Genomic DNA, 25,215 nt, shown 5'->3' with positions numbered 1-25,215 from the left:
CAATCCTCATGTATACAAACCCTTTACACAAGCCTTTTTCCACAATGTTGAAGCAAATCATTGTTTTGTTAACAGGGGAGTCTATTAGACAAGTAATTTATATCCCCAACTACTTCAGAAAATACTGCAAAGTATTGAGGGGAAAGAGGGCTATCACGGAGTTGTGCGCCTGGATGGTTTGGAATAAGCAGCATGTTTAGGCATCCTGTGTACTTGACTCAAGAAACCAACACGCTACAAAAGCGGCAATTATGTGACTCTATTGTAGGCTAAGCCACAACACAGATATAGCACAGTAAGTCAAATAAGCAGTACATTAAATAAGTAGGGCCTATCAATTCGCTAATTATTCAGTTAAAACGCGAAGCCTTAACAAATGTCGTCTTAGTGTCAGGCAGTGGTGGACAGTAACGAAGTAAATGTAATTCGTTACTGTACTTAAGTAACATTTTCATACTTTCATACTTTACTCAAGTATTTTTATTTGGTAAGACTTTATACTTTTACTTCACTACATTTCAAAGCGAAATTTAGTACTTTCACTTCGTTACATTTACAGAAACACTCGTTCCTTACTCGTTCCTTTTTTTTATTTAAGGCGATACACGGCAGGTGAATTCATAAATGTTTAATGCCCTGGTCAAATGAAATATGAGATTTCACGCTGGTGTGAAGAAAGTGAAACTGAATCCGATTGGCAGACTCGGAGATTAGTCATTGTGATTGGTTGTAATGCGTCATGTGACAACAAGCTACTGTTATTATTTTTAGAAGGGAAACAAGCAGAGCCAGACCACTGATAAGTCCACTGTTCCGACTTGTGAGACGAATTGAAATAAGAAGAAACGGTACTTAGCCTACTAGTAACATGCGGAAAGCACATCAAAACAATGAAGCAGGGGACAATAACGTTGTTAGAGTGTATTAATCTGCTCGTCGTATTCGTTGTGTGAGGGGGGAGAGGTTTAGCTCGCAGGCTGCACTCGCCTGACACTAAGACGACATTTGTTAAGGCTTCGCGTTTTAACTGAATAATTAGCGAATTGATAGGCCCTACTTATTTAATGTACTGCTTATTTGACTTACTGTGCTATATCTGTGTTGTGGCTTAGCCTACAATAGAGTCACATAATTGCCGCTTTTGTAGCGTGTTGGTTTCTTGAGTCAAGTACACAGGATGCCTAAACATGCTGCTTATTCCAAACCATCCAGGCGCACAACTCCGTGATAGCCCTCTTTCCCCTCAATACTTTGCAGTATTTTCTGAAGTAGTTGGGGATATAAATTACTTGTCTAATAGACTCCCCTGTTAACAAAACAATGATTTGCTTCAACATTGTGGAAAAAGGCTTGTGTAAAGGGTTTGTATTAGGGGTGGGCATAGATTAATTTTTTTAATCTAGATTAATCTCACTGTAATTATGAAATTAATCTAGATTAATCTAGATTAATCTATATCAAAATGGCTCATTCAGAATAGGCACGCTAGCGAAATAATGCCGAAAAAAACCTTGGGGTTTCTTAAGAAAGATGGCACATTAGATCAGAGCTCATCTCTTTTTTCCAAAATGCATCTCATCTTGAAAAAATGGTCATGTTGATACTTGGTGATGAAAAAAATCACTGCAATATTTGTAAAGTGTGTCAAATATGTTAGGAAGCATTTACAGTTATAAGATACTGAAATTTCAGAATGAACAGCGCTATAAGTTGTATAGGCGAATAGACCCTACAGATACATCTATCAAACAATTAGGCTATTTAAACAAAATGACCTCAACAATTCAGCATTTCTAATGGGCAGAGAGAGAGAGAGAGAGAGAGAGAGAGAGAGAGAGAGAGAGAGAGAGAGAGAGAGAGAGAGAGAGAGAGAGAGAGAGAGAGAGAGAGAATCTGCCACTGACTGTTAAAAAGAGCAGCCGCTCCTTTAAGAGAGGGAGGAGCTCTGCGCACAGCAGCCCACAGCTCCAGGCTGGATTTCTAGAACCTACAGCACTGGCCTTTGGGGACCCGACAGTTGTTCTCAGAGTTAGAATTCTCGAGGAGTAACAATTGAAATGAATTCAGTTTGCAAAAAAAAAAAAAACCAACTCAAGCGCGGCAACCGCGAGGTTTATTATTACCGTCTGTTGTATCTCAATAGTGGCAAATGCGTGATCGCAACACAATTACACAAACATTCAGCGAGAGTACATATTGACAGTTTCAGTTTTACAATCTTCAAAATGCATATCACACGGAATGTTTTGCAATTATGGCACAGGCAAGATTTCTGGAAGTTGTTCATGTGGTCCATGCAATGTTTATGTGTTCCATGCAATGCGTGAGGAAATGTAGGCTATGTCGGGCTGGTAGGCTACTCACACAATGTCTCCCTATGCTTCACCTCAGACAATAACGTCTCTTTAGTCTACCATTTATGAAAAAAAAACACTCAAACAACACCTACCACGGCAGAGAGATTAATGTTTTCAGCATGCAAACCCTGTTCATATTTAGGTCTGCTGATAGCAACAGGTGGAGAGGAGAAGCGACTGGAGCGCAGTCTGAAAGCGTCTGTCAATCAAGCGCTATGGTGACGTGCATACCCAAACTCCAAACCCATATTTTGAGTATAGATTAACGTGCGATATTTTCTTTATCGCGCGATAAGAGTCTCACATTGTCGCAGCACGTTAACGCCGATAACGGCCCACCACTAGTTTGTATACATGAGGATTGCCTTGGCCACCACATGTTGCAAAGTGAGGCTGCATGCAACATGTAGCCTATCCTTTCCCTAAAGTCAGTAGGCTACAGTGGATATGAAAAGCACTGGCAATACCACCAAAGTGAGGTTGTAAAAAAACAACAGTAACAAAGTTTTTTTAAAAAGTGGACTTTGGCTAAATATTGGCCCAGTGATGTGCACAGGCACAAAAGGCTTTTTCATGATCAGACAGATAAGTGTTCAAATGAAGTTGCATCAAGTAGGCTATTGCAAATCATTGGCATCTTGCAAATAGAGACCATTAGCCTACAAGTATATGAAGATGTTCCTATCTTTAAAGGTAGCTTAGAATTGCAAGAGGTCTGTTTGTCCATACATAGGCCCAGTGGTGTAGTCTACTTTTTTATGGTGGGTATACTGTATATTTGAACATTGTTTGAAGTGGGTATACTGTATATATTTGTGCTATTTAAAACAATGGATCAATCCATTTTAAGTGGGTATACTGAAATCCCTGAAATTTAGAAGTAGGTATACTCCGTATACCCGCGTTCTACGTAGACTACACCACTGCATAGGCCTAAGCCGACCTTAACATAACCAAACACTACATAATAATAATAATAATAATAATAATAATAATAATAATAATTATTATTATTATTATTATTATTATTATTATTATTATTATTATTATTATTATTATTATAACAATAATATTAATAATAATAAGAAGAGGTCTACCAAAACCATAATTATAACAAAAATTAGACATAAAGTACTTTATAGGCTACTCTAACTCCTTGCTGTCACAAATAAGTAGGCCTAAACTGGACGGTAGGCCTACGGCTGGGGGGTATTGTAGTAGTTGTTCTAATAGGCCTAGGCATATAAAAAATTTCAGCCTAATCATTCTTAATACTAATGGCCCTTTCATGTGTTATTTTGGGCATGTTAGGGTCAGTATTAAATGTTTAGAGAGGTAAAAATGAACTTCTGATGCTATAACATCCATGGACTTACTCCACAGTGTTTCTGAGGCCTGTTATGGCCTAGTTCTAACATGTTGGTATAGCCTATGCAAATCAGAGGATAGTTAATTAGATATGACCAAACTAGGCCTACAACACTTAAATATTAAAAATGCACCAAAGGCTTCATTTTTAAGTTTTTACTTTTTACTTTTAATACTTAAGTATTTTTGACGGCAGATACTTTTGTACTTCTACTCAAGTAAAAAAGTGAGGTGAATACTTTTACTTTTACTTGAGTAGTTTTCAATGCAAGGTAACTGTACTTTTACTCAAGTACATAACTGGTGTACTTCGTCCACCACTGGTGTCAGGCGAGTGCAGCCTGCGAGCTAAACCTCTCCCCCCTCACACAACGAATACGACGAGCAGATTAATACACTCTAACAACGTTATTGTCCCCTGCTTCATTGTTTTGATGTGCTTTCCGCATGTTACTAGTAGGCTAAGTACCGTTTCTTCTTATTTCAATTCGTCTCACAAGTCGGAACAGTGGACTTATCAGTGGTCTGGCTCTGCTTGTTTCCCTTCTAAAAATAATAACAGTAGCTTGTTGTCACATGACGCATTACAACCAATCACAATGACTAATCTCCGAGTCTGCCAATCGGATTCAGTTTCACTTTCTTCACACCAGCGTGAAATCTCATATTTCATTTGACCAGGGCATTAAACATTTATGAATTCACCTGCCGTGTATCGCCTTAAATAAAAAAAAGGAACGAGTAAGGAACGAGTGTTTCTGTAAATGTAACGAAGTGAAAGTACTAAATTTCGCTTTGAAATGTAGTGAAGTAAAAGTATAAAGTCTTACCAAATAAAAATACTTGAGTAAAGTATGAAAGTATGAAAATGTTACTTAAGTACAGTAACGAATTACATTTACTTCGTTACTGTCCACCACTGGTACTACAATATGGTCACCATGGGCGTGTACTCAGTGTGTTCTCAAAGCTCTATCAAAGAATTGTCTAGTAGAGTAAGATATGTTAAAACCCACCCATCCAATGCAAAGGAGTGTGCTCAAAATTCGCTCTCCTAAGGGGGCGTTTTCCTTCCTTCTTCTCCTCTTTTCGTGGTGTTTGCACAAGACGTGCGCTACCGCCATCTACAGCGCTAAGGGGACTCCATTTATTCTCAACCTCAAGACTCCGAAGGTCTCCTAATCGAAGGGTTCCTAAAGGGGCATTCACCCGACGTAAAGTGGATACCAGAAAAGAACCCGCCTGATTTATCTCTCTCTCATATACTATTCTCTGGCTCTATGTTGTTCCTACAGTACAGACATACTACTTTGGAAGGTTTTTTTAACAACACTTCAATAAGCACACACAACCTTTTCCCAAAATGAGCACTGTCGACTGTAAGTTTAATGCAACATTTGGACAATAAATCATCTCATTCATCTGTAGACCATGAGGTTACAAAATGGGCGGGAAAAAGCAGTATCCTTTTCTGCCCCTGACTCACAATTCGGTGCATCACCGGGGAGGACTTAGTTCAAGTGATGAAGAAGAGACTCCACATAAAAACGTTACTCTTGCACCTGGGTTGCTCCGATGATTCTTCTTTACTTGGGAAAAACTAGTTTGTCCAAACATGAATGTGAACTATTAGGAGGAAATTGGGTCATTCCAGCTGGAATCTGCAAATAGTCCCCGCTCGACACCCTTGGATTTGCTTTAAAAACAAATTATGTGATGGCTTAAACATCCATTACAACATATCCACCATTGCAGATTTCAGCTGTGCATACTTTTCCCACAAAAAATCTGTAAATAAGGACACCTCCTCCCCCTGTTTTGGTGTCACTGCCTGAGTGACCATGTTCAGACTAAATTATCTCCAGAAATATTTGTGGTAGGTCCATTATTTTTTTCAGGGCTAAGAGTCATAGACCTGAAGAGCATACATTACAATTTGCAGCTTTGTAGCCTACATCAAATTACATCTTAATGGTGGCCCTCTACTTTTCTTTGAAATTATAATGGCAAGGGTTTTCAGATGTCCGTAGAAACCTCAAATTTCAACATTCAATGTTCATTATTGGTACATGGTTTGATATTTTCCATGACTTTCACATCATATCATAAATTAACCCTATACTGCACTGTGTTGCCGTATGGAAACATACCATTCTTTTGCCATTTCCTGGTATTTAAAAATAAATTTAAATATAAATACCCACCTGCATGTAGAGATATCATAACTGCTTAGTGGGACAAGTAATGCTAAGTTAGTTATGTAATGTAGTTAAGTTAAGTAATGGCGCAGTGAGTTAAATTACAATGTGTTAAATTCAACGCATGCAATTTGTAGCTGCCCTATTAGCTTCTGCTTCCTATTCACAAATGCACTGTTTCCAGTCAAAAATGGCTGTCATCTGACAGAACCATAGGCAATAATAAACATCATCATCTATTTTTTATTTAAATGGATACATTTTCATGCCGAGTGATGAAGTATTACTTTACAGACCAGATCATATGTATATTATTAAATTCAAGAAGTGACAGATCTTCAGCACAGCCCATTTCTCCCAACTTTCACTCTCTGTCCCTCCCCAGTTAAAACTCCTACTCCCAAATGCACTACTACCTCCAGTGCAGAACTGAAATTAGTCGGGAATCATATACAAATAGGCTAATAGACAGCACAAATATAAAGCTTTGTTATACTGCCATGCTTTATGATGTAACCGATGTAGACATGCCATCATTTATGCAGACCTCTTGGTAACATGCAGTTTAGACTACATAGGCTACACATATTCTGCTTTACTCACCCTGCCCTGCCAATCCCATATTACAATTCAAACACATTGACTACCCCACCCCCCCCCACCCTCCTGAAATAGGCCCTACTTGTTTTTGCAAGTGTTTTTGGAAAATATTGTCAAATTACTGTTATCGTGGAAATTCAAAAAATATCGAGATATTTTTTTGCCCATATCGCCTACCCCTAGGTGCATGTGTGTATGAATTGTTTGTCTGTTGTTTGTCATTGTGCCACAAGGAAATTCCACATGTAGGCCACACAGTAAAAAGGGGGTGTCGATATTTCAGCATGAACCTTGGTAAATCCAAATTGAGTGTTTGAGATGATGTGTTTTTGCTCAATTTATAGACTGTTTCAATTAAAATATTGCAATATTTAAATAATAATAGGATAATAATACATTTTATTTGTAGTGCCTCACAAGATTCCCAAGGACACTTTACAGTACAGAAGGTTAAAATAGTAGTACAGGTATGTCAAAATACAGTTGTGGTAAGACGAGTAAAAAAACAGTACAAATTTAAAAAAGGTCAGCGATAAAGCGAAGGGTTTTGGTTTTCCCATTAGCTACGTAGTTAAAGGTTTATCTTTCTAATGTGGATATAGGCTACTGTATTCGGTGTCTATCATTGAATGGTAGGAGCACTGAACATTTAGCCCGGAGATTGTAATATGTATAATGGACATCAAAATCAGAGCAAAGGTTAAGCAAAAGAACAGACCGTTTGGTGACTGTCGTGAATTACAGAGTATATTTTCTTTCAAAGAGCAGGAGTTTTCCAATTGAATTCAAACGCATTGAAACGCATCCACATGAAGTCAATTTAAAAAAACAGGGTTGACAGGGTAGAAAATAAAACGATAAGGCCCACTGTTGTGCCTCTGCACCTCCCTGTAAAATACCCCCTTGGTGTCACCCATGGGTGGGGGTGGGTGCTGTTTACAGATTCTAAGGGCCCAAGCACGGACAGCACTGACATGGCCCAAAATATCTGGTGGCGCCCCTTGGTGTCACCTCAGGGCAGCACAAAGACGGAGGCCATCTTCCCCGCCCTCCTGGTGTCGTTACACAGATCCTCCACACAGCACTGGGTTTTTGATCCAGGTATCTTAACGTCACAGAAAGCCTTCGTGCCACACGACTTCAGCACAGCACCAGACTCGAGCACTAAGAGGACAAGATGACGCATCATCAGTGCAAGGATATGATGAGCTTTGTAATATCAGGACAACAGTGAACACACACTCAGCTGATGACTGTGTGAGGTCGAAAATGTTGTATAGAACGACATCAGTGAGCAGTGACAGTGTGCAGAAAATGTTGATGGGCTATGCGATTGTAGTTTTGCTAATTCACCTCGTTTGATATAGTTTGATCCTTTATAGTTACAATGTGAAGAACATGATTTGTGCCAAACAAAAACAGTAGACAGGTTGGTTGAAAAATAGGGGAATAACCTGTTTTTTTTTACCAACAAGCAACAAAGAACCTGAAGAAGATCAGATGACCGAAACTTGGTATTAAAGTTTTCTGGTGGAATGGACAGTGTTGGGAATCTTTTTTTACACCCTAACTGCCTGGCTATCCATGATTTGTATTTTTCTGTTGACTCACCTCTTGTAACACAGCGATCCTCTTTTGCAGAGCAGGTCTTTGGTGATGAAGCAGAGCACTCTTTATCACTACAGACGTAACACTGCAGGGCATCTAGAGATCAAGACAATACACAAATCATGAATACATTACATTTCATTTAGTCGACACATTTATCCAAAGCAACTTACATTTATTTACATGGTATTGGTTAGAGTCCCTGGAGCAATGAGGGGTTATTATGTGCCTACTACAGCCATGGACGGTGTAGGGAGAGGTATTGGTGGGATTCGAACCTGCAACCGTCTGATCTAGAGCCGTCTGATCTACGGCTGCCCCAATGCATAATAGTGAACCATACACAACAATTATTATGTACAGATATACTGTACATAATGTGACATAATAATATTCATCTTAATCACCCTAATTATCACTATCACCAGCACCACCTTCATCGTTATCATCAACATCATCATTATCATTGTCACCATCATTCAATATAGGCCTAACTAGTGTAAAACTTATGCCACCTTTTTCCCAGGGCCTGCACAACAGTACTCAAATGTCTCTCACATACCTGGCACACATCAACTTGTAGCCTAACATGGTACACTCCCAATTAAATATTAGTAACTCTGAATGAAAATTAATATCAGTATTACCTGCAGTGACCAGCATGCTGGCTAGGACTAGCATGGCGAGTGATGAGCTCTTCACAGACATCTCAGCGGGGAGCAGAAACGATTTGACTGTGACAAGTTTTAAGTGTTGCCGTTATACTAATGTGCATTGAGGAACCAGAGGAGGCCTTTTCCCTTCATTGTGTTCTGCACACAGGGCCTCTGATACCTTTGTTTGGGCCTGGGACAAAGTCTTCTGAAAGGCCCCTCCACCCAATACATACAATATGATGAGGACCTAATTCAGGGCCCCTCCCTCTCCCTGGGCCCAGGACAACTGGCCCCTTTGTTCCCTCTTGTCGGCCACATCACTCCACTCGACCACAAGAGACTCTTGCCAAAAAACGGCTAAACAGTCTTCTCACTGATAAAACCACAACACAGTGCATGTCAGCACACCAGTGTGTTGTGCATGTACATGTCTGCATGGTAAATTTTGCCATGTTAACTCAACACAAGACAGAGTTGAGTTAACACTATTCTAGAGTATGTATGTATGGGTAGAGTGTGTATGGGTGTTGGACAGTTCAACATTAAAAGTGCATTTAACACTACATATTTCAAATGGGAAGATATATGGTACATTATATTACACTTGGATGACTGACATAATTGGAATTGTACCTGTACCTTAAAGTGACATACCAGTACAGGGCATTGGTTACAGTCCTTGGAGCAATATGGGGTCATATAATCTAATTTGGCAGCAGACCACAGATTCAATGAGCAGCATAGTTGCAATACCTACTCTGGACAACATCCTACACAGTGCATCTTTAAGGAGTTCTCTAAGGACCGTGGAGTTCTTCCAAGAACTTTAAGGTTCCTCTGGTAACTTTCAGGTTCCCCTACGAGTTAACTGAGGGTTTTCAAATTATTCACTCTAAGGTCACATGGGCTTTATTGGTTGGGGTATGATTAGGACTCCTTAAGTTTATCTGTGCATATTTCCATTCATCCAGGATGTCAAGAGTCAATATTTCCACCAGAGGGTACTAGACAGTCGCTTTATGCAGTGTAGGGCCAAATACTGTCCAAATTCCTTACATTTTTCTCAATTGGTTTTGTACACTTCTCAAATCTCTCTCACAATTTGTCAAACATAATATTCACTCTCAAAACAGCTTTAACAAATGGCAAAACACCATGGATGTAAACAAAATAACAGAATGTAGTACAGTTTTTTTGTAAACAAAATAACAGAATGTAGTACAGTTTTTTTGTAAACAAAATAACAGAATGTAGTACTAAGGATGTGGACCATGAGTGAAACCACTTATGTTGATTGTTGATTGTGATTGTGATGTCCAATCCTTCATTGTAAGCAATTGAACACTAATTGACACCTGTCTGTAACCTAATTATGTGTCAGGTGGGAGCAATTGAGCTTCCCCTTTAAAAAGGCAAGGTACTACCTGTTATTTCACACGTGACCTGAAGAAGGCCGGCAGGCCGAAACGTTGTCACATTAAAAAACTGTTTATTTTAACTTGCGAGTGTGCGGCACCTCTCTCCTTCTACAAAACACCATGGATGACCTGCAAAACTAAGTCTCTTGCTCAAAATCCGTAGTTTGTCTTTCAAAAGCAACTTTTTGTGTCAATGAACGTGTCAGTGCCAGCATTACATTACATTACAGTACATTACATTACATTGCATTTGGCAGACGCTTTATAACCAAAGCGACTTTCAAAAGAGGACATAATCAAGCCAACATCACAAGCAAATACAAAGTGCACAGGAGATATACAGAACAACAAGTGCAGTTGCAAAGGTTTTTTTTTTTTTTTAAATAAAGAGTAAATAACGAGTACACACACACACACACAAACACACACTCACAAACTAAACTAAACTAAACATCATGTCAGGAGTCTGCCCTGGGGCAAGGCCAGTTCAAGCAGCCAGCAGAATGGTTAGTCATTGTGTCATAGTGTATGGACAAGCTAGTCAAATTGGTTTGTTACGTGTATGTTGTCAATTGACTAGTACACTCTTGAGGATATTTTCTGAAGCGAAATATTGTTTTGATTGGATGGGAAATGTTGTAAATTCGACTTTATATTACAATTATATTAAGATTGTACTAGATATGACCCATTTATTGACAGGTTTTCTCATTGCAGAATAGAAAAAATAGCCAACTCTGGTTGATGTGTCAAAATGCACCCTCTGCCACCCCTTTTTACTTGTCTTGCAGGCCCATTTGAAAAAATATAGAACTGTAAAGCAAAATACATTTGAAAACACTGATACTGTATGTGCACTTACTGTCTTGTGAAATTCCAGGGAAATATTGTAATTTTGCGTGGAGCGTAAATATAAAGGGCACATGAGGCATATAGAGTAATGTAATGCAGTACAGTGCCTATTGTTGTATTGCATGCCTGTTTTCTCTTTTCCTTCTACTCCCTTTGATTAGAGAGAGTCAATATTTACCTGCGAGCAATTTACCAACTCAGATCACATTTATGGACAACAATCCAATGAAAATAATACATAACACATTATGACAGCTTAGTAAATCTTCTTTTTTTTATACAGAAGACTGATATAAATAACATCACAGTTTTGTTATACTAGTATTTTATTTGTCATGAAATCCACAGAGCATTGAAGTTAAACCAAAATGAAAACCAGTGAAGCTCAATTACAAAGCAAAGGAATTTTAAAGCATCCATGGCTATTATACATCATAAAGAATAATTATGTAAACAGCATAAAATGTTGTTAAACAGGGACACGAGGAACAGACACACAATAAGTCACCATTTGCACAGTCTGCACAAAGGAATTGAATAGTGCTGCAGACTAGTGGAGACTAGAGGATGGAGGATGCAGCTGGTCTGAGCTCAGGACAGCACGAAGATGGAGGCCAGGGGCACCAGCAGGAGCAGCAGGTTCTTCCCAACCGTCCCAGCACCGTTACACAGGTCCGTGTCACAGCAGTAGTGCTTTGTACCAGGTAATTCAACATCACACACAGATTTCACGGTACAAGACTTCACTACAGACTTCCCCTCCCTTACTATAAGCACAAGGAAAAGCATTAGTGATTTCGGAGATCAGGAAAACAGAAATGTATCGATGGGATATTCATTTTTCAATCTGCTGACGTACCTGCTTTAATACAGGTATCGTAAGGAGCTACGCAGGTTGTTTTATCATACTGTCCATTAGCACCAAGGTAGCAGCGAAGGGAATCTGAGAATAAATGGATTCATAAGCACGTAAACAAACAACTATTTAAACTACTTAAACAAACAAACACTACTAGGCTACTACAACAACAACAACAACTACTACTACTACTACTACTTCTGATAATATTATTATTATTATTAGTAATAGGCTAATAATAGGCTAATAATAATAATAATAATAATACAATACTGATTTATATTATTACTTAATATTATTATTAGATATTGCTAGATCATTGCTATCATATATAAATAAATCCTAAACCTGAACCTGTATGAATTAGTGTCATTATTACCTGCAGTAGCCATCATGGTGGCGAGAAGGAGCACGATGAGTGAGATCTTTCCAGCCATCACAGCAAACAGTGAGGACATCTGTGTTTAGCAGATCATTTTGTTTTGTGGTGAATGAGGAACTACAGAAAGAGTTGTGACTTTTTGCCATTTCCCTGGACCCTCCAAAGATTGTTTCCAAAATGGAGAAACTCTTGCTGATGACGCCACACCCAGTGCAACACACTTACACTTATTATTAGGCAGTTGGACATGTGATCAGAATGCTGCAACATCCATCCGTTGCAAAATGAAAAAATGGCAAGCTATGCCTGGACCAAACTCCTAACTTGTCGGCGGGGGCAGAACAATTACACACAGCTCCCCAGGAAAAACCACAGAGAGAGGGAACCTCCCAATCGGTCAAGATAGGGCCCCCACCACTGTGTGACTTGTGCACAGGGGATAGAGCCCAGCTCAACACTGTGAAGAGAAACTGAAAAAAATGTGCCAAAACCCCAGTCTGTCGTTGCAAACCTTGACAAACCCCAGGTCGTTGCAAACCTTGACAAACCCCAGGCCGTTGCAAACCTTGACAAACCCCAGGTTGCTTCAGGGACGGCTACCAATATCACGTCAGACCTATGAACTGCTGTGGCTAAAAGTGGTAGTCAAGTGTGTAATGTAATGTACAAACCTCAACTCCATAGAAGTTGGGACACAAGGTAAATTGTGAATAATAACAAAATAGTGCCATTTTCAAAACGTCTGATTCTGACATTAGATGGAGAACGGCACAAAGAAAACATATCAGCCATCACAACGGACCAAAATTATTGTTTTGGGGGATATTCATTTGTAAAAGTAACACGTCTCAAAAGAGTTGGGACGGGGACAATGAAAGGCAGCAAAGGTCAAGGAAGACTAAAAACAAAACAAAAAACAACACTTAACTGTTAAACATTAACTGATGAGATGATTTTATATTTAAAAAACTGTGTTAATTCATATATTGGACATGATTTCAACAGCTTAAATGGTAGGTGTATTCATTGTCATGTTTTGCAATGTTTTCCTTTCTGTAGCGCTTACAGTGTGACAGGTCTTGAACAAAAGTCTGCCATTTTATCACCTGCTGGTCATTATGTTGGAGTTAAACTGTTAAAACATAGTAGAGAATGCAATTTGTCCTTACTATGTGGCAAAAATCTCCTTTCAAAATATAATGCATGAGTGGCTTTTCATGCTGTTTAAAACCCATTTATTTCATTCAGTACTGTACTCAATTCTACAGGTGAGTTAGAAGGAATGTTAAACCTCGTCATCATTTGTACACATGAAGTGTTCCTAATATGGTCAAGTTTTCACTAGCTGTAATTCTTGGGGTGCTAGAGTGAGACTACAGCCAATATACATTTACTGATGTCATGAACCTATACAATGATTATAATGACAAAAATATGTCTTATCTACACTCAATCATGGTAAATCAAAGGGAATTCAAAAATGTATGTAATGACTATGGTAATTATTCCCTCTGCATCTTTAATTCTGAGTAACTCAGCCTCTCTGTGATGGCCTTATACCTGGACACTCATATTGTCCATCAATTCATTTTGAAATGTTCTTCTTTGTTGTTTTATCTTATTTGGATGTTTATTACATTTCACTGATCCCCATCCCAACTTATTTGAGACGTGTTACAGTTATCAAATTAGAAATGAGTACATACAATATGTCCCCTAAAACATTTTTTTTCTTGGTTTTAACACTTAATATGTTGTTTTTTCACTCTTCTCCATCTAATGAATGGATTGAATGTTTTAGAAACGATAGCATTTTGATTTTATTCACAGCTTACCAAACGTCCCAACCTCACCGGAGTGGGGGCTTAGGCTGATATGACAACATTGCTCCTGTCTACACATCCTTCCCAAGTGTTACAAGTTTTGTTAACATTGCAATAGAGTTTTTTTTCCTCTCTTTTTTTTGGTGCAACAGGGGGAACGTCATTTTGTTTTGTGTCCCAGCCTCCACAATCAATATCATTTTAAAAGTTATGCAACTTAGTCAGACACCCACAGCAGTCATTTTTGGCTAGACTTGTGTCAGTCAAGATATCACACTGTGCATATTGTCTCAGTTGTTGTGCTTTTATTTCAATCCCTCCTACATGCACAGAATAATGACAAAAAACCCCAGCAAATTTAAATAAAACGTTTGACACATAAGAAGACAAGGCGGAGGCAGAGAGGAGCTGAATGGAGCTGTACAGAGTCCAGTGGAGAGTAGAGCCTGGAGGATGCAGCAGGTGTCAGCTCAGGACAGCACAAAGATGGAGGCCAGGGGCACCAGCAGGAGCAGCAGGTTCTTCCCAACCATCCCAGCGCCATTACACAGATCCCCCTCACAGCAGTAGGTTTTTGTATCAGGTACTGGAACGTCACAAGCAGCTTTCGTGCCACAAGACTTCAGTATGGCACCTCTCTTATGAACTACAAGCACAAGGAAATTCATCAGTACATGTGTTTTCCGCCCCAGCACCGTTACACAGATCCGTAGAGCAGCAATACAGTAGGTCTTTATATCAGGTACTTCACAAGCATTTCTTACGACACAAGACTTCGTTACAGTCCCTTTCGTGTGCACTATAAACACAAGGTAATGCAGTGTGATTTCAGTGATATCAGGACAACAGAAAACATCAATATGATATTTTCGTTTGGTGATGATGTACAGTACCTGTTTTCAGACAGACCTCGAAACCAGGAAGGCAGGTAGCTTTTGTATACTGTCCATCAACACCATCATAACACTGCAGGGCATCTAAGAAGAAACAGAATGTACAATAACAAAATAATAACAAAAATGAATGTATATTATTTCTGGACATTATTTTATTATTATTAGTATTATTATTATTATTATTATTATTGTTATTATTATTATTATTATTGTTATTATTATTATAATTATTATTATTATTATTTACATTAGTAGTACAGTATTTATCAGTACGACTACGTAAATACAGTACATAATATACTTTAGGCCTATGTAAATAATACTCACCATTGCCATCATCATGCACCTGAATGAATCCTAAACCTGAACCTGTATGAATTATTGTCAGTATTACCTGCAGTGGTCAGCATGGTGGTGAGGAGGAGCACGATGAGTGAGATCTTTCCAGCCATCACAGCAAACAGTAGATGAGGTACAACTGTGGGGATGTCTGTGTTTTGTCTGAGGTAAATGAGGAACTAGAGAAGAAGTTTTGACTTTTTGCCGTTTACCTGGACCCTCCAAAGATTTTTTTTTTCAGAAACAGAAGAACGATTTTATTTTTCTGATGATGCCACACCCATAAAGTCAGCGCAACACACTTAGGGGAAACTGTGGCCTTACTATTAGGCAGTTGGACATGTGATCAGAATGCTGCAACGTCCATCTGTTGCAAAATGAAAAAATGCCAAGCTATGCCTGGACCAAACTCCTAACTTGTCAGCAGGGGCGGAACAATTACACACAGCTCCCCAGGAAAAACCAGAGAGAGAGGGCCCTCCCAATCGGTCAAGATAGGGCCCCCACCACTGTGTGACTTAGACACAGTTGCCTGAGCAAAGCTCAACATTGTGAAGAGAAACTGAAAAAAAGTGCCAAAACCCCAGTCCTCAGCCTACCAGATCCAGTTGTACTACAAAGCATGCAGGGGAAAAAGAAATAACTGGCATGGTATTTAAAGCATTATTGTAATGCCATGTCGTTGCAAATCTTGACAAAGGCATCTAACCCCAGGTTGCTTCAGGGACGGCTACCAATGTCAAGTCCGACCTATAAACTGCTGTGGCTAAAAGTGGCACTTAAATGTGTAATTTAATGTAATGTAATGTCACGCTGATATGACAACATTGCTCCTGTCTACACATCCTTCCCAAGTGTTACAACAGGTTTTGTTAACATTGCAATAGTTTTTTTTTCCTCTCTTTATTTTGGTGCAACAGGGGGAACGTCATTTTGTTTTGTGTCCCAGCCTCCATAATCAACATCATTTTAAAAGTTATGCAACTTAATCAAACACCCACAGCAGTAATTTTTGGCTAGACTTGTGTCAGTCAAGATATCACACTGTGCATATTGTCTCAGTTGTTGTGCTTTTATTTCAATCTCTCCTACATGCACAGAATACTGACCAAAAAAAACAGCAAATTTGAATAAAACGTTGACAAATAAGAAGACAAGGAGCAAAAACTAAGTCACTGTTTGCACTGTCTGAAGCTGCAGAGAGGAAGAGAATGGAGCTGCTCAGAGTAGAGACTGGAGGATGCAGCAGGTGTCTGCTCAGGTCAGCACAAAGATGGAGGCCAGGGGCACCAGCAGGAGCAGCAGGTTCTTCCCAACCATCCCAGTGCCATTTAGCTGAACCGTCTTATCACCTTTCTTCCCAACCGTCCCAGCACCGTTACACAGATCCCCCTCACAGCAGTAGGATTTCATATCAGGTACTTCAACGTCACAAATACCCTTCAGGCCACAAGACTTCACTACGGCACCTAATTTGTAAACTACGAGTACAAGAAAATTCATTAGTACATGTGTTTTACACAGATCCGTAGAGCAGCAATAGGTCTTTGTATCTGGCACTTCAACGCCACAAGCATTTCTTGCGACACAAGATTTTGTTACAGTCCCTTTCGTGTGCACTTCAGTGATATCAGGACAACAGAAAACATGAATATGATATTTTCGTTTGGTGATGATGTAGAGTACCTGTTTTCAGACAGACCTCGAAACCAGGAAGGCAGGTAGCTTTTGTATACTGTCCATCAACACCATCATAACACTGCAGGGCATCTAAGAAGAAACAGAATGTGCAATAACAACAACAAAAATGAATTTATATTATTTCTGAACATTATTATTTTATTATTATTATTATTATTTACATTAGTAGTACAGTATTTATCAGTACGGCTACGTAAATACAGTACATAATATACTTTAGGCCTATGTAAATAATACTCACCATTGCCATCATCATGCACCTGAACAGACCCGGCGGCATTAAGGAAATATGAAGGGGACAAGTCATTTATGAGAGGGGGGGCCGGCGGGCGCGCGTGCATGCGCGTAATGACTTGGGTGCGCTCCTGGAGGGCTCGCGTATTGGCCACACCGTTGTCAGACCCTGTTAATGATGGAAGTAATTTTTACTACTATTATTGGAATGATCTGAGCAGTGAGACACTCACGCAAGCGCGCACAACCACCCATACCGAACCCCCAAATGATATAGGCCTACTACACACCTAGGCTACACACCATGAACACACACCTAAACACACACTTTTACTGTTATTTCACCTCGATCATAGTGTAAAACAGGAGCAAAAGCACACAGATGGAAAAAAACTTTTGTGTCTACAGTCGATTCCCTTCCAAAGCATTCAGTTGCATACTGCGTCTCAAACGTAAGTGAAACATTACGAATACACATTGTGGATTAACCGAACTATTTCCAAGCATCACACGACTCTTCCATTACCTTGATGACTTCTTTACTGATATGTGGTTATACTAGCTTTGGTTATTAGATGGACGCGACAGTGTCAGTGATAGTAACGTTCACACACGCTCGTAGCCACACATGCGTGCGCACACACATAGCCTGAGCGAAAGCCGACTGTTGACTCTTCCAAACACACACACACACACACACACACACACACACACACACACACACACACACACACACACGCACACACGCACACAAGCACACACGGACGCTGTCGGACTAGCTCAGTGTGGTATCCTTCACAGCACCAAAATCCATCCACGAAACCAGCGATCCTACTACAGTACTATACTTCCAAATATAGTGCTGACAAAACGACTCTGAAATGGTGAATGCATTCACACAGGTTACTCAAGCATCACACGACTCGAAATGTGCACTCAACTATTGTTTTGACAGGTTTGTATTAAAATAGTCTACCGGTTACAGCGATATATCACACTCTCCATCGCAATAAACCAAGAAAAAGAGCTGAACCTACTTCAGCGAATCTACTTCTTCACAGCAAAACCATGACCCCAAGTCGACATGCCACAGCGGGCTAAATTAATAACCAAACGGCCAACCTTAAAACACTGTCTTGATCGCAGGACTTCTTGCAAGTATTCCACTTAAATCCAAACAGTTTAGGCCTACACACCCAGCACTGCTAGTTAGCAATCACATTGCTAATTCATCTTGTGTACGGTAAAACATTTTCTTCTGTCTCATCAGACATTAGTAATGTCACTAACCACATCCAAAATGTGTCACATACAAATGTGTGCTAATTATATTATTTAAACTATAAGGAGATACAACAAATGAATGTTATATCAAAACCCACTTCAACTAAAAACACAACTATTGCTGTAGCAAAGATATCATCTGTCGGCCGTAAACAAACTGGATGACGTACCCCAGGCTACGGTGTGCTTTCTGGGACATACAGATTGCCGCTTCGGACTTATCTAGCAAATTGATAGGCCTATTGTGTCCAATGCACATATTTTTTAAGGAACACTAAAAGGGCTGTGCCAATGGCTTTAATGGCGTTGTCAAAAATATTGACAATAATTCAAAGGCGATATTAAAACCTGTATGGATGAATACGGACCACCCAAGGGGGCGGGGTTGATGACTTAAGGGGGCGACACCCCCAAACGACCCCTCGTGGCGCCGGCCCTGCACCTGAATGAATCCTAAACCTGAACCTGTATGAATTATTGTCAGTATTACCTGCAGTGGTCAGCATGGTGGTGAGGAGGAGCACGATGAGTGAGATCTTTCCAGCCATCACAGCAAACAGTAGATGAGGTACAACTGTGGGGATGTCTGTGTTTTGTCTGAGGTAAATGAGGAACTAGAGAAGAAGTTTTGACTTTTTGCCGTTTACCTGGACCCTCCAAAGATTTTTTTTTTCAGAAACAGAAGAACGGATTTATTTTTCTGATGATGCCACACCCATAAAGTCAGCGCAACACACTTAGGGGAAACTGTGGCCTTACTATTAGGCAGTTGGTCATGTGATCAGAATGCTGCAACATCCATATGAAATTCTGATGTTGCTAAACGAAGGAATGCTTAGCCTGGACCAACCACATAATTTGTCGGCAGAGGCGAGATTACACATAGGCCCCCTGGGGGAAAACAATGATAGGGCCCTCCCAATCGGCCTGCCAAGGTCAAGAAAGTGCCTCCACCACTGAGGGACCTTGGCACAGGGGAAAGCAAAGCTCCTGGCCTTTACCGAGCCCTTAAAGGACCAGTTCTGGTCATTTCAATATGCTGTTGTATTGCTCACGCTACCCATGACATGTCAATACCCGGTGATGCTGCATTTTTTGGCTCAGCGCTTTCCAAGATCTGAGCTATTCTAATGGGGGCAGATTTTGTTTACTTTTTAAAAAATTCTTAACATAGGCCTTCTCCAAATATTTGCCCAAAAGGTATCACTGTTTGCTAGTTGTCTGCTGATGTTGCATAACAATTTGGATGTTATTGGGAATAAATCAAGATGGTTTTTTTTAAATATAAACAAACACCCCCATTACAATGGCCAGGATCTTGGAAAAGGCTGAAGAAAAAAACAACTCAGGTACTGACAAGTCCATCAATCCATCACTTGGCATTTCTCTCTCATCTAATAGTAGGTCTATAACATAGAAGATCCAGGGACAATGTAAAATGAACCCCTCGTCCTTCTTCAATTTTACTGCCACGATTAGAGTCAGTTAGCGCTGTAGTTAGCACACGCTAACGTTAAGTGAATGGAAGGTTACGTTAGTCACCAACTTCTACCATTCGTGTTACGTAGGCGGCGAACATGGCTGCGCCCTTGTGGCGAAACTCAGTAATAACATGTCATTTTTCAGCAAAACTACTTTAAAGTGCAGTCCAACGAACATCCATTCGTTTATGAAAATAAATAAGCCGCCAAAAAATGATAATAGTTGTCAGTGTTTCATTTCCACTTTAATATCTCATGACACGTGGCATGTCATCCTTATGTCACTTACATTACTCTTAAGTAAACCCCTCCAAATAAAGAGTTAGTGGTCATTTCAACTCTGTCTTGTCACACTGCATAGATACAGTATGAACACCAGATTACTTGTTTTGGTGTGGCCAGGGCCGGACTAAGATGGCCTGGGGTCCCTAGCCTACAGGTTACTGTGGGGCCCCCCGGAAGGTAAATTTCTCGACAAATTCATATAGGCCTAGACAGTGTCATACTTAGGAGTTAGGAATTAAGGGTACCATGTCTACCAACTGCACTCAGATGAGTTTCATCATGTCACAATTCTGCAATATTTCGCTTTTGTCCAATCAGAGGGCCCCTGGCAGCTGGGCGCCCCTTAGGCTGCAGACATATCTAGCCTGTGCATTAATCTGGCCCTGCGTGTGGCCCAAATCTAGTTGCCGCCATATTGACCCAGCATCCTAGGTTTTTCATGGATGTTGTGTTACCGCCACCCACAGCATAATGTGTGTATCGCCTTGTCATCTATTGACCCGTTTAGAAGTTACATCATCATCGACTGCGTACACATTGTTGATTCAAACACACACACACACACACACAAACAGACAGTGCAGACCCTAAAGAGAGAAGACCTGCCGTCCTGAGGTGTGTCTGTAAAAATAGAGATCCTGAAAAGTGCACTTGTTAAGTTAATCCGGAATGGAAGAGGCTGTTCCTGAAGCATAGGAGATGTTTGTGGTTACAAGAAATCAAATGTACAGACTCAATTGAGGACACCATCAGGAATGCCTGTGTCTGTGTCTCCCACTTAATATCTGAAGTTATCGTGAGCATCCATTTTCTTATTTCGGAAAATACACCTGGCTAGTTTCTTTACAAATGTGTGGTACATAGCCGATTTCGCTCCAACAATGCACGGTCAGCCCCATTACGTCACAGCTGTGTCCAAACAGTAAAGAGGTCTTGATAGCAGCATTATAACGGGCAAACATGGCGACGATCTGTCTTATTCAGCCATTCGTTCCAGTGACAGGGATTGGTCAACATGGCATAGGGCAGGGCTGGACTGGCCATCTGGCATACCAGGCATTTCCCGGTGGGCCCTGCACCCTCATGGGCCCCTATTTTCAGAAATGTAACCCCCGCCTAGAACGCTATAAGAACATGTCAAAACATTTTGGCTTTACGCCAAAAGTGCCCCGGCCCTATTTCTCCCCCAGTCCAGCCCTGGCATTGAGTGTTCATATCTATGCTCATTCTGCTGCTGCTTTGTCAGGATGAATCAGAGGTCCCACAGAAGACAGTGGCAAGGCCGTGGTAGGCAGAGTGTCAAATGCAAAAGTAAAAGCAACATGGTAATGTTTACAACACACTTGTTTTCACTGAGTAACTGGTCAGATCTGGTTGTGCTGGTATACTACTTGACTTTCCTGTTTGACATGTATGCAAACAATAACCTTGGTTCTGGCCTTGGTCATGGCAAACAGCTAAGGCCCTTTAGTATTAAGCCGGGGACCATGGGTTTGATTCCAAAACCAAACCAAAGTCGTTTCCTGATCCTTCCCTATCTCTCTCCCACTCACTTCCTGTCACCATCTCACACTGTTCCATGAAATAAAGGCATGCAAAGCCGCCCTAAAAAAAACCCAAGAATCTTCTCTCTGAGATTATGCCGCCTATAGTTCTGGTCGGTGACATGCCCAAAAGTGTGACTTTGTGGACATTTGATTGAACATCTGTACATTGCCGTTCAAAAGATTAATGTCAGCTGTTTCTTTTAAAATGTAACTCAACTCATCAATGTTATGTTCAGCATTTTGAGGTGGAAACAACCCTGGGATCATTAAAACCATGGTTTTAAAAAACATGGTGGGGGGAAGGGGTGCATGGTTAAACCATAGTCACGAACCATGGTTTTCTTGGTTCTTGGTTAAAACAAGAAACCCCTAAATAGCTACATGTGAGTAGCCGTGGTATAATGACTAGGGAGTTTGACTCTAGATCACAGGATTGGAGGTTTGAATCCTGCCCTCACCATTCCGTAGACCTCCATCCATGGCCAATTGCCTGTAAGTCGCTCACTGTAATGTAATGAATAGCTATTAACAATAATAAGTTGTAATTTTTGCGAAGTTAAACGATGGTAAATCCATATTTAAACAATGGTTAAATCCATAGTTCAACCATGGACAAATCATAGTCAAATCATGGTTGAATTATAGTTAAACCATGGTTGAACTATAGTCAATCAATGGTTAAACCAGTCACAAACTGTGCTCAAAAAAACGTGACAACTATGAGTAACTAAAAAACATGGTTCAGTTCTCATAGTAAACCATTTTCGTAAGGGTAGTGTTCTGGCATGTATGTGTGGTGGGGCAACAGTCCTCAGAGGACAATGTTTTTTTGTTTGTTTGTTTTTTTCCCTCAGAGACCAGCCCTCTAATTTAGATGGGATGGCCCACTGAGTCCACTGTGGACTGTGTGAGGAGCTGGCCTATGCAAAAAAGCCTGGCTGTTTTTGGCACCTTGTCTAGCCCTGGCTCAAACTGTTATTTTTGAAACGTGAATTACTCAGTTATGCTTGTCACTGAATATGTATCAAACAACAATATGCCATGCCCTCGTTTCCTCTTTTATAAGGTAGCCTATCACGTAACCTTGATAACACACCCCTCCCCTGTTGGTGATACACCGAACTCCAACACTTATACCTGCTCCCCACTGAGATGTCTTGAAGATGTCATCACTCGTCATGCTCCTACTAGCCATGCTGGCTACTACAGGTAATAATGTCGGTAATTCACTTACATTTCATTTGTGTTGGGTTGAAATAGTTTGCCACCTAGTTGTAACTGGATACCAAGGATGTTATGGTTGGTAATGCAATGTTTATGCAACTACCAGCCGGAGTTGAAACAGAGTGGGTACGTTTTCGGGTTAATTTAGGACAAGTTTGTTCTCGACAATGATTAGGATGACCTCGCACCATTGTAGTGGTCATTATTATTGCTATTGACAGTGGTCATTTGTGTGACTTTAAAAATTGTAAATTTTTATGTGCCAGGCTACACACACAATTAAGGATGCATTTTAATGGTGATGGTACACCAGGCTACTTTGTTGAGCTTCACTGTAAAAATGTATCAGAAGAACCTGGAACAACAGTAGACACATTTCCTCAACCATTTTAGTGCAAATTTAGGAGCTGATCGGCTTGTTGTCCAGCAATGTTGCTCAAAAAGTTGCCCTTAGGGAGTCGGTCTTTAGATAAGAGAATTACATGTATGAATCACACCTGTGAAAGTATAGGAACAATGTGGGTAGTTTTCTGTACCCTTATCTATACAGTTGAGGCACCTAAACTCACATTACACAAGAGACTGTAATAACTACACTGTCATATTGGTTAAATAAATTGTTATGGATTAATTCATTATTTTTTACCTAAATGTAATGCAGCCCTATTGTGTATTTTGTGTGTGTCATGTTGTGCCGGTTTGAACATGTAAAATTACTTCTCTGCTTCCAATCTGAATGCTTTGTTCTGTTTGTTTTTGCCCAGATGCCCTACAGTGTCACTCTTGCTTAGGGTGCCCCACTGATAAAAACATGACAAATTGTTCTGCTCCTTTTGATTCCTGTCTGAAAGCAGGTGAGTTAGCTGAGCTACAAAAACAAATATATACTTGTAGGCAACTTCTATTGTACATGTCAGTGGTCCATCATCACAGTGAGATTTCAGATTACATTTGGTCCCACTCAAATATAGAACAAAATTTAATCTATGATCATTGTCAGAGATAATTGTACTCAGTAATGTGTGAATATGAACACTGAAATGTGAATAAATCATATCACTGTAGAGATGCAGTTACACTGGCCACCTGAATTTTGACTCCACTGTTGGTGTGATTCAACTCTTCACACCATTGAAAATAGTCTATCCAAAGCACTAAAAGTTTACTTTGTAATGTTGACACCACATGTTTGTTTTCATACTACATACTGTTTGTTTTCTTGATATCACAGAAATTCACAGCCTTACATTGGTGCATTTCTTTGTGCTTTCAGAGGTTTTGAGAGAGGGTATTGTTATTGTGGGGAAGGTTTGTGGCATGAAAACTCATTGTGATGTTGAACCAGCAGTACCCGATGCAAAACTCTACTGCTGTAGTGAGGATATGTGTAACGGCGCTGGGCCTGTTGGCAAGAACATGCTGCTCCTGCTGGTGCCCCTGGCCTCCATCTTTGTGCTGTCCTGAGCTGAGCTGTGCTGTCATTGGCTCCTTGCAGGATCCGACAGTGGAAGCGGTCTTGTTTTTTACTCATCTCTCATCATCTTTAATCACATGTCCGTTTGTCAAAATGTTATGCTGTTTGCATTTGTGTGTAGTAGACTAGTGCATGTGTGCATTTGTGTGGTAATATTGCTGCCATTTAATCATTTTTGAGTAAAATGTTTCATCCATTTTTTTTTTTATCCTTTCGTTATGACTCACATCGATTTCAATTTCTACCACACAAAAAAACCCACAGTACTGGGTACCCTGCTCACTAACCGGCACCCACACCCACATACTTTATGATATACAAAATAAAGAGAATTATGATTACACAAAATAAAGAGAGCGGGACAGCACACCTCGTGTACTTAATTGCCCGTCATGGCCCATTGTGCACAAAGTACACAACGAGGAGTGCTGTCCTGTTCTCTTTATTTTGTAATTCTGAACACCTAGTTGCTTTTTACTTTGGTTGGGCTGAGTGTTTTATAAGTGTGTTATAATGTGATTTGTATGTTGCAGTTTTTGCAGGAAGGCGTCTGTTTAATGAGATGTAAAGTTAAAACAAAAGAAGAAGAAAGAAAGGAAACACAGGGCTTCTATAGAAAATGTTGGCAT

General features: G+C 40.1%; 3 protein-coding genes across 3 annotated transcripts; 1 reads left to right on the top strand and 2 right to left on the bottom strand.

The window, feature by feature from the left end:
• Positions 1 to 6,851: 6,851 nt before the first annotated feature.
• LOC134437713 (lymphocyte antigen 6C1-like) lies at positions 6,852 to 9,032 on the bottom strand. Its single transcript, XM_063187230.1, has 3 exons — positions 8,779 to 9,032; positions 8,135 to 8,227; positions 6,852 to 7,687 (listed from the first exon to the last, which is right to left on the bottom strand). Exons 1-3 carry the CDS (start codon positions 8,837 to 8,839, stop codon positions 7,536 to 7,538), a joined length of 306 nt encoding a protein of 101 aa, XP_063043300.1. The 5' UTR covers positions 8,840 to 9,032; the 3' UTR covers positions 6,852 to 7,535.
• Positions 9,033 to 11,366: 2,334 nt separating this feature from the next.
• LOC134437712 (CD59 glycoprotein-like) lies at positions 11,367 to 12,523 on the bottom strand. The gene is made up of 3 exons (XM_063187229.1): positions 12,296 to 12,523; positions 11,917 to 12,000; positions 11,367 to 11,824 (listed from the first exon to the last, which is right to left on the bottom strand). Exons 1-3 carry the CDS (start codon positions 12,372 to 12,374, stop codon positions 11,649 to 11,651), a joined length of 339 nt encoding a protein of 112 aa, XP_063043299.1. The 5' UTR covers positions 12,375 to 12,523; the 3' UTR covers positions 11,367 to 11,648.
• Positions 12,524 to 22,756: 10,233 nt separating this feature from the next.
• On the top strand, positions 22,757 to 24,726 carry LOC134437710 (CD59 glycoprotein-like). Its single transcript, XM_063187228.1, has 3 exons — positions 22,757 to 23,097; positions 23,877 to 23,966; positions 24,386 to 24,726. The coding sequence occupies exons 1-3, from the start codon at positions 23,052 to 23,054 to the stop codon at positions 24,574 to 24,576; spliced, it is 327 nt and encodes a 108-aa protein (XP_063043298.1). The 5' UTR covers positions 22,757 to 23,051; the 3' UTR covers positions 24,577 to 24,726.
• Positions 24,727 to 25,215: the final 489 nt, after the last annotated feature.

This window comes from Engraulis encrasicolus, chromosome 21 (genome assembly GCF_034702125.1).
Source record: "Engraulis encrasicolus isolate BLACKSEA-1 chromosome 21, IST_EnEncr_1.0, whole genome shotgun sequence".
NCBI lineage: Eukaryota > Metazoa > Chordata > Actinopteri > Clupeiformes > Engraulidae > Engraulis > Engraulis encrasicolus.
Note: the sequence above shows the minus strand (reverse complement) of the source record. Positions and strands in the feature narration are given on the sequence as shown.